The sequence below is a fragment of the Copadichromis virginalis genome, linkage group LG18 (assembly GCF_057382275.1).
Source record: "Copadichromis virginalis isolate Kocher_CV1m ecotype Utaka linkage group LG18, C_Virginalis_male_GT1.1, whole genome shotgun sequence".
NCBI lineage: Eukaryota > Metazoa > Chordata > Actinopteri > Cichliformes > Cichlidae > Copadichromis > Copadichromis virginalis.
The window spans coordinates 34,129,575-34,143,905 of NC_140635.1; the positions used below are offsets into that span (position 1 = coordinate 34,129,575).

The window sequence follows — 14,331 nt, forward strand, 5'->3', positions numbered from 1 at the left end:
CCCCAAACATTAGTTCCTCTATACTTTAAAGCAAGGAAACTGAGAAATTTCATTTAGAAATTGATTTAATTTTTGCAGATTAATATATTGTTTTTTTTAAGTTTTCATAAGATAAACAGTGATTAAAATAATAATTAATTAAATTAATAATTACAATAATACTGAACCGACTGATTGAACATCTTTAAGTGCATAATCATAATCTTGCCATTAGGCTTTGCAAAAAACGTTGGTTTCTCAGATTTTTTTTTTTAGATATGTGGATGGGGCAGGGCCTGCCGGTAGGCGGGCGGGAGGCGCGCGAAAGGGAGAGGCGCGAAGGAGAGGCGCGAAAGAAGAGGCGGGTGGGGGAGGGTCACAATAGCTTTGGATCGCAGTCATGGAGGTGACCGTCTGAGAGCAGCAGCGCATGGAGCAGCTTTAAAGGTATGAAAAGTAGCTTAAGACATTTAGTTTGTTATTGCCATGCCTTTAGGTTTCTGCTGAAAAGGAAATTACACGACAAAAAGAAATGTCAGTATTTTCTGTCTGAATGTAAGAAAGTTATTTCAAGATGAATGTTGATATTGGTTAGCTAGCTAGGTGTACCCTTGATAAAACTCAAATGAGCTAACATTGAAATCAGAGTACGTACTAAAATGTACGGGGGAATGATAACAAGACAATTTTCTCTAGATCGCTGATTTTTGCTGTCTTGTGAACAGCATTCCCGTGGTGACATTTATTTGTTAGCTGTTTTCGAGGTGGCCTGGACACCAGCCTGAGTTTTTTTTTTTTTTTTTTTTTTTTCTTGACACCAGCCTGAGTTCGAGTCCTTTGCCCAGTGTCTTCCCCCCTCTTTTTCTGCCCCGCTTTCCTGACATTCTTTACTGAGTCAATCGAATAAAACAGAAAAAAGCCAAGAAAAAGTACAAATGTTAAATTTCAGTGTAATCTTTAATGTAATCATGAGAGTTGATAGTGTGCTTTAGTAATTAACAAATATTTTAAATAATTTATCAAATATTTATATTTTATTATAAGCATTTAAGAAAAGGCATACTGTATTTTAATTTGGAGTTGGTGAACACAGGGAATAATTAGGTATTTAAATCTCTTTTTACAGAAAAGAAATCTTGCATTTGATATTATGATGGAAACATCAGGTAGAAGAAGAAAAAGAGTTAATCCTCAACACGATGCAGAACACTATATTAAACTGAAAACTGACAAGACTGGTCTAACAGAGCAATTCATCAGCCCATGCAAAGGTATAGTGGTGTCATTTGTGCATTTTGATAATTACAGCACGCATAAACAGTAACACTTCGCTCCTGTATGCAAATTAGACATTCAGTACTGATAACCTTGCTCATGTCATTTGCATTTATCAAGCGTTTATGTTATAGTTTTTTAATAGGCTGTGTAAAGAAGAGTAACTTTATTCATAAGTTTTAAAATGTCTTACAATTGGTGGAAACATTTTTTTTTAAACTAGAGCAATATTTTCTTCTTTTAAAGGTCGTGGTGTAATTGCCTCGCAGTTTTTCAAACAGGGGGAATTTGTTCTTGAGTACCGTGGAGAACTTTGCAAAGCAGATCCTTATCTTGAAAAAAACAAGTTCAATGATACGGTGGAAGTATTCTTATTTGATTTCAAATGGAAAGGAACCTCTTGGTGGTAAGACAATATTTCATGTTACAGTGTATTTTGGATCTATGCTATACTTAATACACTACTACAAATATCTATTATTTATGTAACATGCCACACAGTATGTTGATTTACTCCACTGTTGATACTTTTTTTTTCTTCAAGCATTGATGCTTCTGTTGAAGACAAGTCATTAGGAAGGCTTGTGAATGATGACCACCGAAGGCCTAGCTGTAAGATGAAAACAGTTGAAGTTGAAGGAAGGCCACATCTTTGCCTGTTTGCCTTACGTGACATTGACCCAGGAGAAGAAATAACTTATGACTACGGGAAAGCCGACTGGCCTTGGCGCAAGATGGTAAACTATTGCATTGCACTATTGCTGCACATGATGTCAAATAAGTCTAACTATATTTGATTTTGGCCCAAAGATATCACATAAACTACTGTTAAAACAGCTTAGATTTTAAACCTCTTCAAGTTTTTCTTAAACCTCTTCAGAACATGGTGTTGTTATTTTTGAGTTGAAATACAAAGTATGTTTTGTATTTCGATAAGATAATAGTATTTAATATCAGTGAATATACTGGTATGGTGGGGTGTGGTCTGTGGGGCCGCTGCATTGGCTCATCACGCTGTCCTTGCATTAAAGCCTGTACTGGGTCCTTACTGACTTGTTGTTGTCATTTTGTACAGGACACCACTGAAGAGCTGCTTCTGTGTTTGTTTATTGAGACGACAACCAGAAATAAAAATGTTGAGGGGTGGGGAGTAGGGCTCTAGCCACCTTGTCGGTCTTTTTATTTCTGGTTGTTGTCTCAACACACACAGCTTTTCAGGAGTGTCCTGCACATAATATGTTCTCATCACTCTGGACATGTGAGTGTGAGGCCTAATGATGACTGTAGTTGGTGATGTTTTTGTAGTTGTAAGTGAAGTCATGTCTCTGTTTTCAGGATAAGTCTACTCTAGAGATCAGCAACCAAACCGGTGATCTTGAACACTGCATTCAGGTAAGTGTTATGTTCTCATCAGTATCTAATGAGTATCTAATGAGTGGCCTTAGTTCAGTTTGCCATTTACTGTCCTCACTTAGGTTAAAGCAGAGTGTATTTGATCCCCTCTATGGTGTGGTGTATAGTAAAGGAGATTCACATGTGTACTACCTCCTGTTACCCTTGTACCATTTTGGGCCCCATTGACTTCCATTATAATCACATATTTTCCATATACTGTAATCCTGACATGTGATAAGGCTTTTCTCGTGGATACCTAATGGATCTAAGCCTCTGCCTTCAAAATAAAGGAAAAATAGGTTTTGGATCAAATGAGCACAATATTAGGCACAGCACCACCATAGACACTCAGTGGTTTTGAATGCAGGACATGGTTATCTTACCTTGCAAAATACATGGTAACAAAACGGCTAATCACCATAAAATAGTCTTGATGTAGTGGAACTGATATAAGAGAGTGGTGTGAATGTGATTGGCCCGTAGAGCCGCCTCCTTGAAGTGAACAACGGCAGCCTGCCCCGTTTTTTTTTTTCCTTTCTCTAAATCTCTCTAAATGTTTTTTTTTTTTTTGGCTTCACTCTGGACATGAGGCTTGTGTTTGCTCTGAGCAGTGAGGGGGAGGGGCAGTCGTTACACTCCCAGTGGCACATCAACAGAGCTGGAGGGAGAGAGAGAGAGATCCTTCTTATTGGATTCAAGTGCACATTTGAGTTCTGTGAGAATAGTTTGCAGCCTTGTCTTACTAGTCATTTCTACACAGACGCCATGAAATGCACAGACGCGGGCACGCACAACACGAAGCACATGGTCAATTTAGGGGAGGCTTAGGTTAAAGCAGAGTGTATTTGTGTTAGAAACGTCCCCAAAAGTTACAAGTGTGAGACCTAATGATGACTGTAGTTGGTGATGTTTTTGTAGTTGTAAGTGAAGTCATGTCTCTGTTTTTAGGATAAGTCTACTCTAGAGATCAGCAACCAAACCGGTGATCTTGAACACTGCATTCAGGTAAGTGTTATGTTCTCATCAGTATCTAATGAGTGGCCTTAGTTCAGTTTGCCATTTACTGTCCTCACTTAGGTTAAAGCAGAGTGTATTTGTGTTAGAACCGTCCCCAAAAGTTATAAGTGTGAGGCCTAATGATGACTGTAGTTGGTGATGTTTTTGTTGTTGTTAGTATAGGTGGGTTTTAATAATCGATTCATTGATTAAAATCGATTCAGGTTTGGATAATGTGATATCGATTCATTAAAATCCGGAATCGATTTTTTTTTTTTTTTTTATATAAATGTATTTTGCCCAAAATCCTTCTCCTTCTTATTGGATTCAAGTGCACATTTGAGTTCTGTGAGAACAGTTTGCAGCCTTGTCTTACTAGTCATTTCTACACAGACGCCATGAAATGCACAGACGCGGGCACGCACAACACGAAGCACATGGTCAATTTAGGGGAGGCTTAGGTTAAAGCAGAGTGTATTTGTGTTAGAAACGTCCCCAAAAGTTACAAGTGTGAGACCTAATGATGACTGTAGTTGGTGATGTTTTTGTAGTTGTAAGTGAAGTCATGTCTCTGTTTTCAGGATAAGTCTACTCTAGAGATCAGCAACCAAACCGGTGATCTTGAACACTGCATTCAGGTAAGTGTTATGTTCTCATCAGTATCTAATGAGTATCTAATGAGTGGCCTTAGTTCAGTTTGCCATTTACTGTCCTCACTTAGGTTAAAGCAGAGTGTATTTGATCCCCTCTATGGTGTGGTGTATAGTAAAGGAGATTCACATGTGTACTACCTCCTGTTACCCTTGTACCATTTTGGGCCCCATTGACTTCCATTATAATCACATATTTTCCATATACTGTAATCCTGACATGTGATAAGGCTTTTCTCGTGGATACCTAATGGATCTAAGCCTCTGCCTTCAAAATAAAGGAAAAATAGGTTTTGGATCAAATGAGCACAATATTAGGCACAGCACCACCATAGACACTCAGTGGTTTTGAATGCAGGACATGGTTATCTTACCTTGCAAAATACATGGTAACAAAACGGCTAATCACCATAAAATAGTCTTGATGTAGTGGAACTGATATAAGAGAGTGGTGTGAATGTGATTGGCCCGTAGAGCCGCCTCCTTGAAGTGAACAACGGCAGCCTGCCCCGTTTTTTTTTTTCCTTTCTCTAAATCTCTCTAAATGTTTTTTTTTTTTTGGCTTCACTCTGGACATGAGGCTTGTGTTTGCTCTGAGCAGTGAGGGGGAGGGGCAGTCGTTACACTCCCAGTGGCACATCAACAGAGCTGGAGGGAGAGAGAGAGAGATCCTTCTTATTGGATTCAAGTGCACATTTGAGTTCTGTGAGAATAGTTTGCAGCCTTGTCTTACTAGTCATTTCTACACAGACGCCATGAAATGCACAGACGCGGGCACGCACAACACGAAGCACATGGTCAATTTAGGGGAGGCTTAGGTTAAAGCAGAGTGTATTTGTGTTAGAAACGTCCCCAAAAGTTACAAGTGTGAGACCTAATGATGACTGTAGTTGGTGATGTTTTTGTAGTTGTAAGTGAAGTCATGTCTCTGTTTTTAGGATAAGTCTACTCTAGAGATCAGCAACCAAACCGGTGATCTTGAACACTGCATTCAGGTAAGTGTTATGTTCTCATCAGTATCTAATGAGTGGCCTTAGTTCAGTTTGCCATTTACTGTCCTCACTTAGGTTAAAGCAGAGTGTATTTGTGTTAGAACCGTCCCCAAAAGTTATAAGTGTGAGGCCTAATGATGACTGTAGTTGGTGATGTTTTTGTTGTTGTTAGTATAGGTGGGTTTTAATAATCGATTCATTGATTAAAATCGATTCAGGTTTGGATAATGTGATATCGATTCATTAAAATCCGGAATCGATTTTTTTTTTTTTTTATATAAATGTATTTTGCCCAAAATCCTTCTCCTTCTTATTGGATTCAAGTGCACATTTGAGTTCTGTGAGAACAGTTTGCAGCCTTGTCTTACTAGTCATTTCTACACAGACGCCATGAAATGCACAGACGCGGGCACGCACAACACGAAGCACATGGTCAATTTAGGGGAGGCTTAGGTTAAAGCAGAGTGTATTTGTGTTAGAAACATCCCCAAAAGTTACAAGTGTGAGACCTAATGATGACTGTAGTTGGTGATGTTTTTGTAGTTGTAAGTGAAGTCATGTCTCTGTTTTTAGGATAAGTCTACTCTAGAGATCAGCAACCAAACCGGTGATCTTGAACACTGCATTCAGGTAAGTGTTATGTTCTCATCAGTATCTAATGAGTATCTAATGAGTGGCCTTAGTTCAGTTTGGCATTTACTGTCCTCACTTAGGTTAAAGCAGAGTGTATTTGTGTTAGAACCGTCCCCAAAAGTTACAAGTGTGAGGCCTAATGATGACTGTAGTTGGTGATGTTTTTGTTGTTGTTGTTGTTAGTATAGGTGGGTTTTAATAATCGATTCATTGATTAAAATCGATTCAGGTTTGGATAATGTGATATCGATTCATTAAAATCCGGAATCGATTTTTTTTTTTTTTTTTATATAAATGTATTTTGCCCAAAATCCTTCTCCTTCTTATTGGATTCAAGTGCACATTTGAGTTCTGTGAGAATAGTTTGCAGCCTTGTCTTACTAGTCATTTCTACACAGATGCCATGAAATGCACAGACGCGGGCACGCACAACACGAAGCACATGGTCAATTTAGGGGAGGCTTAGGTTAAAGCAGAGTGTATTTGTGTTAGAAACGTCCCCAAAAGTTACAAGTGTGAGACCTAATGATGACTGTAGTTGGTGATGTTTTTGTAGTTGTAAGTGAAGTCATGTCTCTGTTTTCAGGATAAGTCTACTCTAGAGATCAGCAACCAAACCGGTGATCTTGAACACTGCATTCAGGTAAGTGTTATGTTCTCATCAGTATCTAATGAGTATCTAATGAGTGGCCTTAGTTCAGTTTGCCATTTACTGTCCTCACTTAGGTTAAAGCAGAGTGTATTTGATCCCCTCTATGGTGTGGTGTATAGTAAAGGAGATTCACATGTGTACTACCTCCTGTTACCCTTGTACCATTTTGGGCCCCATTGACTTCCATTATAATCACATATTTTCCATATACTGTAATCCTGACATGTGATAAGGCTTTTCTCGTGGATACCTAATGGATCTAAGCCTCTGCCTTCAAAATAAAGGAAAAATAGGTTTTGGATCAAATGAGCACAATATTAGGCACAGCACCACCATAGACACTCAGTGGTTTTGAATGCAGGACATGGTTATCTTACCTTGCAAAATACATGGTAACAAAACGGCTAATCACCATAAAATAGTCTTGATGTAGTGGAACTGATATAAGAGAGTGGTGTGAATGTGATTGGCCCGTAGAGCCGCCTCCTTGAAGTGAACAACGGCAGCCTGCCCCGTTTTTTTTTTTCCTTTCTCTAAATCTCTCTAAATGTTTTTTTTTTTTTGGCTTCACTCTGGACATGAGGCTTGTGTTTGCTCTGAGCAGTGAGGGGGAGGGGCAGTCGTTACACTCCCAGTGGCACATCAACAGAGCTGGAGGGAGAGAGAGAGAGATCCTTCTTATTGGATTCAAGTGCACATTTGAGTTCTGTGAGAATAGTTTGCAGCCTTGTCTTACTAGTCATTTCTACACAGACGCCATGAAATGCACAGACGCGGGCACGCACAACACGAAGCACATGGTCAATTTAGGGGAGGCTTAGGTTAAAGCAGAGTGTATTTGTGTTAGAAACGTCCCCAAAAGTTACAAGTGTGAGACCTAATGATGACTGTAGTTGGTGATGTTTTTGTAGTTGTAAGTGAAGTCATGTCTCTGTTTTTAGGATAAGTCTACTCTAGAGATCAGCAACCAAACCGGTGATCTTGAACACTGCATTCAGGTAAGTGTTATGTTCTCATCAGTATCTAATGAGTGGCCTTAGTTCAGTTTGCCATTTACTGTCCTCACTTAGGTTAAAGCAGAGTGTATTTGTGTTAGAACCGTCCCCAAAAGTTATAAGTGTGAGGCCTAATGATGACTGTAGTTGGTGATGTTTTTGTTGTTGTTAGTATAGGTGGGTTTTAATAATCGATTCATTGATTAAAATCGATTCAGGTTTGGATAATGTGATATCGATTCATTAAAATCCGGAATCGATTTTTTTTTTTTTTTTATATAAATGTATTTTGCCCAAAATCCTTCTCCTTCTTATTGGATTCAAGTGCACATTTGAGTTCTGTGAGAACAGTTTGCAGCCTTGTCTTACTAGTCATTTCTACACAGACGCCATGAAATGCACAGACGCGGGCACGCACAACACGAAGCACATGGTCAATTTAGGGGAGGCTTAGGTTAAAGCAGAGTGTATTTGTGTTAGAAACATCCCCAAAAGTTACAAGTGTGAGACCTAATGATGACTGTAGTTGGTGATGTTTTTGTAGTTGTAAGTGAAGTCATGTCTCTGTTTTTAGGATAAGTCTACTCTAGAGATCAGCAACCAAACCGGTGATCTTGAACACTGCATTCAGGTAAGTGTTATGTTCTCATCAGTATCTAATGAGTATCTAATGAGTGGCCTTAGTTCAGTTTGGCATTTACTGTCCTCACTTAGGTTAAAGCAGAGTGTATTTGTGTTAGAACCGTCCCCAAAAGTTACAAGTGTGAGGCCTAATGATGACTGTAGTTGGTGATGTTTTTGTTGTTGTTGTTGTTAGTATAGGTGGGTTTTAATAATCGATTCATTGATTAAAATCGATTCAGGTTTGGATAATGTGATATCGATTCATTAAAATCCGGAATCGATTTTTTTTTTTTTTTTTTTATATAAATGTATTTTGCCCAAAATCCTTCTCCTTCTTATTGGATTCAAGTGCACATTTGAGTTCTGTGAGAATAGTTTGCAGCCTTGTCTTACTAGTCATTTCTACACAGATGCCATGAAATGCACAGACGCGGGCACGCACAACACGAAGCACATGGTCAATTTAGGGGAGGCTTAGGTTAAAGCAGAGTGTATTTGTGTTAGAAACGTCCCCAAAAGTTACAAGTGTGAGACCTAATGATGACTGTAGTTGGTGATGTTTTTGTAGTTGTAAGTGAAGTCATGTCTCTGTTTTCAGGATAAGTCTACTCTAGAGATCAGCAACCAAACCGGTGATCTTGAACACTGCATTCAGGTAAGTGTTATGTTCTCATCAGTATCTAATGAGTATCTAATGAGTGGCCTTAGTTCAGTTTGCCATTTACTGTCCTCACTTAGGTTAAAGCAGAGTGTATTTGATCCCCTCTATGGTGTGGTGTATAGTAAAGGAGATTCACATGTGTACTACCTCCTGTTACCCTTGTACCATTTTGGGCCCCATTGACTTCCATTATAATCACATATTTTCCATATACTGTAATCCTGACATGTGATAAGGCTTTTCTCGTGGATACCTAATGGATCTAAGCCTCTGCCTTCAAAATAAAGGAAAAATAGGTTTTGGATCAAATGAGCACAATATTAGGCACAGCACCACCATAGACACTCAGTGGTTTTGAATGCAGGACATGGTTATCTTACCTTGCAAAATACATGGTAACAAAACGGCTAATCACCATAAAATAGTCTTGATGTAGTGGAACTGATATAAGAGAGTGGTGTGAATGTGATTGAGAATATATATATATATATATATATATATTATACTGTGTGTGTGTGTCGGTGGCAAACAAAACGGCCCGTAGAGCCGCCTCCTTGAAGTGAACAACGGCAGCCTGCCCCGTTTTGTTTTTCCTTTCTCTAAATCTCTCTAAATGTTTTTTTTTTTTTTTTTTTTTGCTTCACTCTGGACATGAGGCTTGTGTTTGCTCTGAGCAGTGAGGGGGAGGGGCAGTCGTTACACTCCCAGTGGCACATCAACAGAGCTGGAGGGAGAGAGAGAGAGATCCTTCTTATTGGATTCAAGTGCACATTTGAGTTCTGTGAGAACAGTTTGCAGCCTTGTCTTACTAGTCATTTCTACACAGACGCCATGAAATGCACAGACGCGGGCACGCACAACACGAAGCACATGGTCAATTTAGGGGAGGCTTAGGTTAAAGCAGAGTGTATTTGTGTTAGAAACGTCCCCAAAAGTTATAAGTGTGAGGCCTAATAATAATAACAGTTGATGATATTTGTCAAAGCTGAGCCCAGGGCAAACTAAGCTAAATTATTGGTTTTACCTAATAGCTACAATAAGCATAACAGTTACTGTTAGGCTGTCATTTGTTCGCATGATGCTTTTTCTTATACACGCAATACATTTATTACCCAACTAATTCAACAAAGTTCTGTCCATACAAGTACTGTGTAATTGAAAACACAAAGATTGTTTATTATTGTTAAATATGTCTGCTATATAATGAATTTCACAAGTACACTGCTGTGCAGTTTAGGTTTGTTTTAATATTAATTTTCATATCCCTCTTTAAAAATACCCTATGCAACCTTGTTTTCTAAATGACATATTATTTTTTTTCAAATGTATATCCTCAAACCAGTGATTCCAGTGTTGAATTTTATGCTATAACTAGTATTACTTTTACAGTTTAATATTTCCTTATTTGGTTTTATAGATATCAAAAATATGTTGTAATAATATGATACTTTTAGAAACTCAGTTTTTGTTTTTTGTCCATCCTTTAAGGCTGCAGTTCCTCCTATAGTTGCCACAACATCATTACTTCAACCAGCATCTGATAATTGCTTCGTTGAATACTCAAAAAAGAGGTCCTCAAGACAAAAACAGGTGGAAAATGTGTAATATACATGTTTTATTTATCTTTAAATAGCTCTAACTTTTAATCTGTCACAAAAAATACTTCTATCATGTCTTAAATCTTAAAGAGATGTTATTTTTTCCCCAAGGTCTCGACATATACAGAAACATCTTCTGATGAATCCGATCACACAGACTATAGTGATGCTAATTATGTTCCAGACACTGAAGGAAGTTCCTCTCAGCTAGATGAAGATGAACCTCTTTATCCAACTGCACAGAAGTCTCTGCCTTCTCTGCAATACCCCGATTTATCTCCACAAAAACTAGATAATTATTCAGAAATTTTAAATAAAGGCAATGGTGCCACAACTTTTAAGAAGAGGATCTCAAAAACTCCAAGAAAGAGAAAGCTCTCGTCCCACAGTGCAACAAATAGTAATGAAAGTACACCGAAGAAAAGCAGAACTCAACAGATTTTGGACTCGATCAAAGTGTTACCACCTTCAAAGTCTGGAAGTCGCCGTGTATATGATAAGAGAAACTATTGTTTGTTTTGTCTCCAGCCTACATCAAAAATTGCACGACACCTGGAGACTGTACATAAAAATAAGGAAGAGGTTGCTCGTGCATTTCAATATCCCAAAAATTCAAGAGAGAGGCGCAATAGGTTGAACATCCTTAGAAGACGCGGAAATTTTGCCCATAATGCCAGTGTTGTGAAGAGGGGGGCTGGTGAGCTACAGGCCTGCTATAGACCAAAGAAATCCACAGAGGGCATTGATTACATTCATTGTTATCACTGCCAGGGACTCTATTCTAAGAAAACACTGTGGAAGCACATGAGAATATGCCCAGCAAAGAAAGAAAGTGAAGAAGACTCCCAGAGTGGGAAGCAGCGGGTTCGATCCAAATGTGCACTGAAAACTGCTGTTGTTCGTGACATTGGAGAGGGCTTGAAAACTGTGATTTCCTGCATGAAATATGACGAGGTAACTCAATTAATCCAAAATGACCAACTTCTTCTTCAGTTTGGACAGCACCTTTATGATCTAAATGGTTCAAGAAAGAACAGACATGACTACATAAGGCAAAGGCTTAGGGAACTTGGGCGACTGCTGCTTATAGCTCAGAAGAATACCCCCATTCAAAAGGCAGAGGAACTGATTTATCCTGCAAACTTCAACCATTTGATATCTGCAGTGAAAGAGGTGGCTGGGTACGATCCTGAAAGAAATACGTTCCAGAAACCTACCTTAGCTCTAAAAATTGGCAACAATCTGGGAATTATCTGTGAGCTTGTAGAGACTGACAATTTGTCCTCAGAAGACGGAGACTCAAGCCTTGTGCAATTTGCCAGAGAATTTAAGGCTATCAAAAATTTTAGATGGAAGGGACTGATCACCAGAGGTGCAACAACAACCATGAAGGAGTCTAAGTGGAATGCACCACAGATTTTACCTTTAACAGCTGATGTCAAATGCTTGGATCGCCATATGGAGACTGTTAAAAGCGGTGCTGAAAGAATGCTGAGGTTGACTCCAACTCCATACAGCTATGCAATGCTTGCCAAAGTGACACTAGCTCAAGTGATCATTTTTAACAGAAGAAGAGAAGGAGAGGTATCAAGAATGGAGGTGTCCACCTTTAAAGACAGAAAAAAGTCAGAAATCAATATGGACATGGCTGCTTGTCTGACCTCACTTGAGAAAAAAATGTGTGATTTCTTCACCAGAGTAGAAATCCGTGGAAAACGAGGGAGAGGAGTTCCTATTCTCCTAAAACCATCAATGGTCTCTGCAATGGAGCTCCTTGTGGAAACTCGTGAATCTTGTGGCGTCCCCAAAGAGAACATTTACATGTTTGCTAGACCAGGAGCTTTATCTGCCTATCGAGGAAGAGACTGTATCCAAATGTTGGCAAAGGAGAGTGGAGCAAAACACCCTGAAATCTTAACATCAACAAGGCTCCGAAAACATATCGCAACAATGTCGCAGGTGCTTAATCTTCAAGAAAATGAAGCAGATCAACTAGCAGACTTTCTGGGTCATGACATACGTGTGCACAGGCAGTATTACCGCTTGCCTCAAGGAACACTTCAGCTTGCTAAGATGAGCAAATTACTTTTGGCACTGGAGAACGGAACTGTTTCACATTATAAAGGCCAAACACTTGATGATATTGAAATTGACCCCGAAGGTAAGAGTGTAAATTTTATTAGGATGCTCTAAAATATAATAATTGATTTTTTTTTTAATTATTAAATGCTCTGGAAACCTTTAGAAAAAGTTGATCTGGAAAATTCAGATAACTCAAGCGATGAGAGTGAGCCTCTTCAATCGGCTCTGGAGGCAATAAAAACACCAGAGAATGAGACAACGGATCAGGATGGAGACAGAGGGCCATGGACTTCTTCATCTCCAGGGACGTCTTCATCTCCAAGGACTTCTTTCAGTCCTCCCTTGAAAAAGGGTACTGACCAATTTGTTTTGGCATAAACATAAACTTTATACATTGGCACAGAAAAATAAATATGGTTCAGTGAATTAATGAAGTGAAAAGGTGATAAATAAATGACAGTCACGATCATCAACTCGGCGAACAAATAATTCAGAATTCATCCAATATGCACAATTTTGCTTTTACTTTGAACAGGCTTGTGCCTACCTTTAAATCTTTTTAGACCGGTCTGTTGTCCGCCTCATATCAGATCGTACCTTAAGGTCCAAATTAGACCTCTCAGCCGCAAAAGAATCCAGGTCATGGCACCAATTATTAAATTCATTTCTTTGTATTCTTTTAACAGCGAAGAAAGACACGGCTCAAAGTGGTCTAACTCAAAAAATGATCTTTAATTTTACATTTTCCGGAAAATGGAGACTGAGCACACAGACATCAGCTCAAGTCTGAAGCAGCAGCAGGCAGTCTGGTTATTTATATACTTCCTCTAGACGTCACGCACACTTTTAAGTTTCGATCAAACACTCTACTTAGTTTCACTTTCTGCCTGCAGCTCATATTCTTTGCAAAAGCATGCAGTTTCCTATCAGCCTGCGACCTAGTTTACACTCAACGCTGGCCATCTCTTATACGTAAAAGAATATAATCAGCAAATAAGCACTAATAATATATATATATTAAATACATGACATTATTCATTGAGTAGAGGAGGAAAACATTTGATATTGAAAAAGTTTTAAGCAGTGTATTGATGTCTGTTTTCTTTTCTTCAAAGGCAACCGAAGTAACGCCAAATGTAAGTGGGAAGATCATGAGGTACGTGCAGTTGAAAAACACATGATGCGTTTCATCAACACATGCAAGTTGCCTCAGAAGCTGGACTGCACTCAATGCATCAATGCAGAACCCTATGCACTGAAAGACAGAAACTGGACTGGGGTAAAAAATTATGTTAGAAATCGCATTACTGCCTTAAAAAGAAAAGCTTGTGCAAAGGACTGAGGGCTGTTTGTGATTTCAGTGAGTTAAAATTTCCTGTTTCTCTGGTAAAATGGTTCTGAAGATGTTTTGAAGATGTTGCACTCCAAAAATTTCAGGTTCAGTAAGCAGGTGTAAGTTTGTTTCCTAAAACCTTTTGTCATTCTGAGAGGAAAAAAACAAATCTTTTCAAGTTGACATTTTTTTCTTAACATGGTTTTCATTGTGTCCACTTCGCACTGTATGAGATGTATTTGGAATCAAAGTTTTTTACATTTGCAGGTAGAAGCACTTAATGAATTGTGCAGATATTTTGTTGTTTCTTTGTTGCTGCAAGTTCCTGTGTATACATGAAGTGCATGTAAAGTGCTAAAAACAACACGGTAGAAATAAAAGAAGCAGAATATTTAAATGTTTCTGTGGCACAATAAGTTGTGATTTCTTTCATAATAAGTAATGACCTGACTTTGAAGTTCTGGCA

At 38.6% G+C, this 14,331-nt stretch overlaps 2 protein-coding genes across 2 annotated transcripts in view; one reads left to right on the forward strand and one right to left on the reverse strand.

Moving 5' to 3' along the window:
* The window catches only part of brinp2 (bone morphogenetic protein/retinoic acid inducible neural-specific 2), a 322,100-nt gene that overhangs the window by 139,426 nt on the left and 168,343 nt on the right, over positions 1–14,331 (reverse strand). The window lies entirely within an intron of this gene.
* Positions 359–14,266, forward strand: LOC146688369 (uncharacterized). The gene is made up of 17 exons (XM_085438590.1): positions 359–426; positions 1,106–1,250; positions 1,501–1,660; positions 1,799–1,991; positions 2,590–2,646; positions 3,598–3,654; positions 4,227–4,283; positions 5,234–5,290; positions 5,861–5,917; positions 6,507–6,563; positions 7,514–7,570; positions 8,142–8,198; positions 8,790–8,846; positions 10,341–10,442; positions 10,562–12,611; positions 12,696–12,884; positions 13,648–14,266. Exons 2-17 carry the CDS (start codon positions 1,130–1,132, stop codon positions 13,872–13,874), a joined length of 3,555 nt encoding a protein of 1,184 aa, XP_085294716.1. The 5' UTR covers positions 359–426; positions 1,106–1,129; the 3' UTR covers positions 13,875–14,266.

Bases quoted from the DNA above. Each gene is read 5' to 3' on its own strand.
- LOC146688369 (XM_085438590.1), top strand. From the start codon at position 1,130: ATGATGGAAACATCAGGTAGAAGAAGAAAAAGAGTTAATCCTCAACAC. The intron at 3,655-4,226 runs GTAAGTGTTATG...CTCTGTTTTCAG, and splicing joins ATCTTGAACACTGCATTCAG to GATAAGTCTACTCTAGAGAT. The intron at 7,571-8,141 runs GTAAGTGTTATG...CTCTGTTTTTAG, and splicing joins ATCTTGAACACTGCATTCAG to GATAAGTCTACTCTAGAGAT.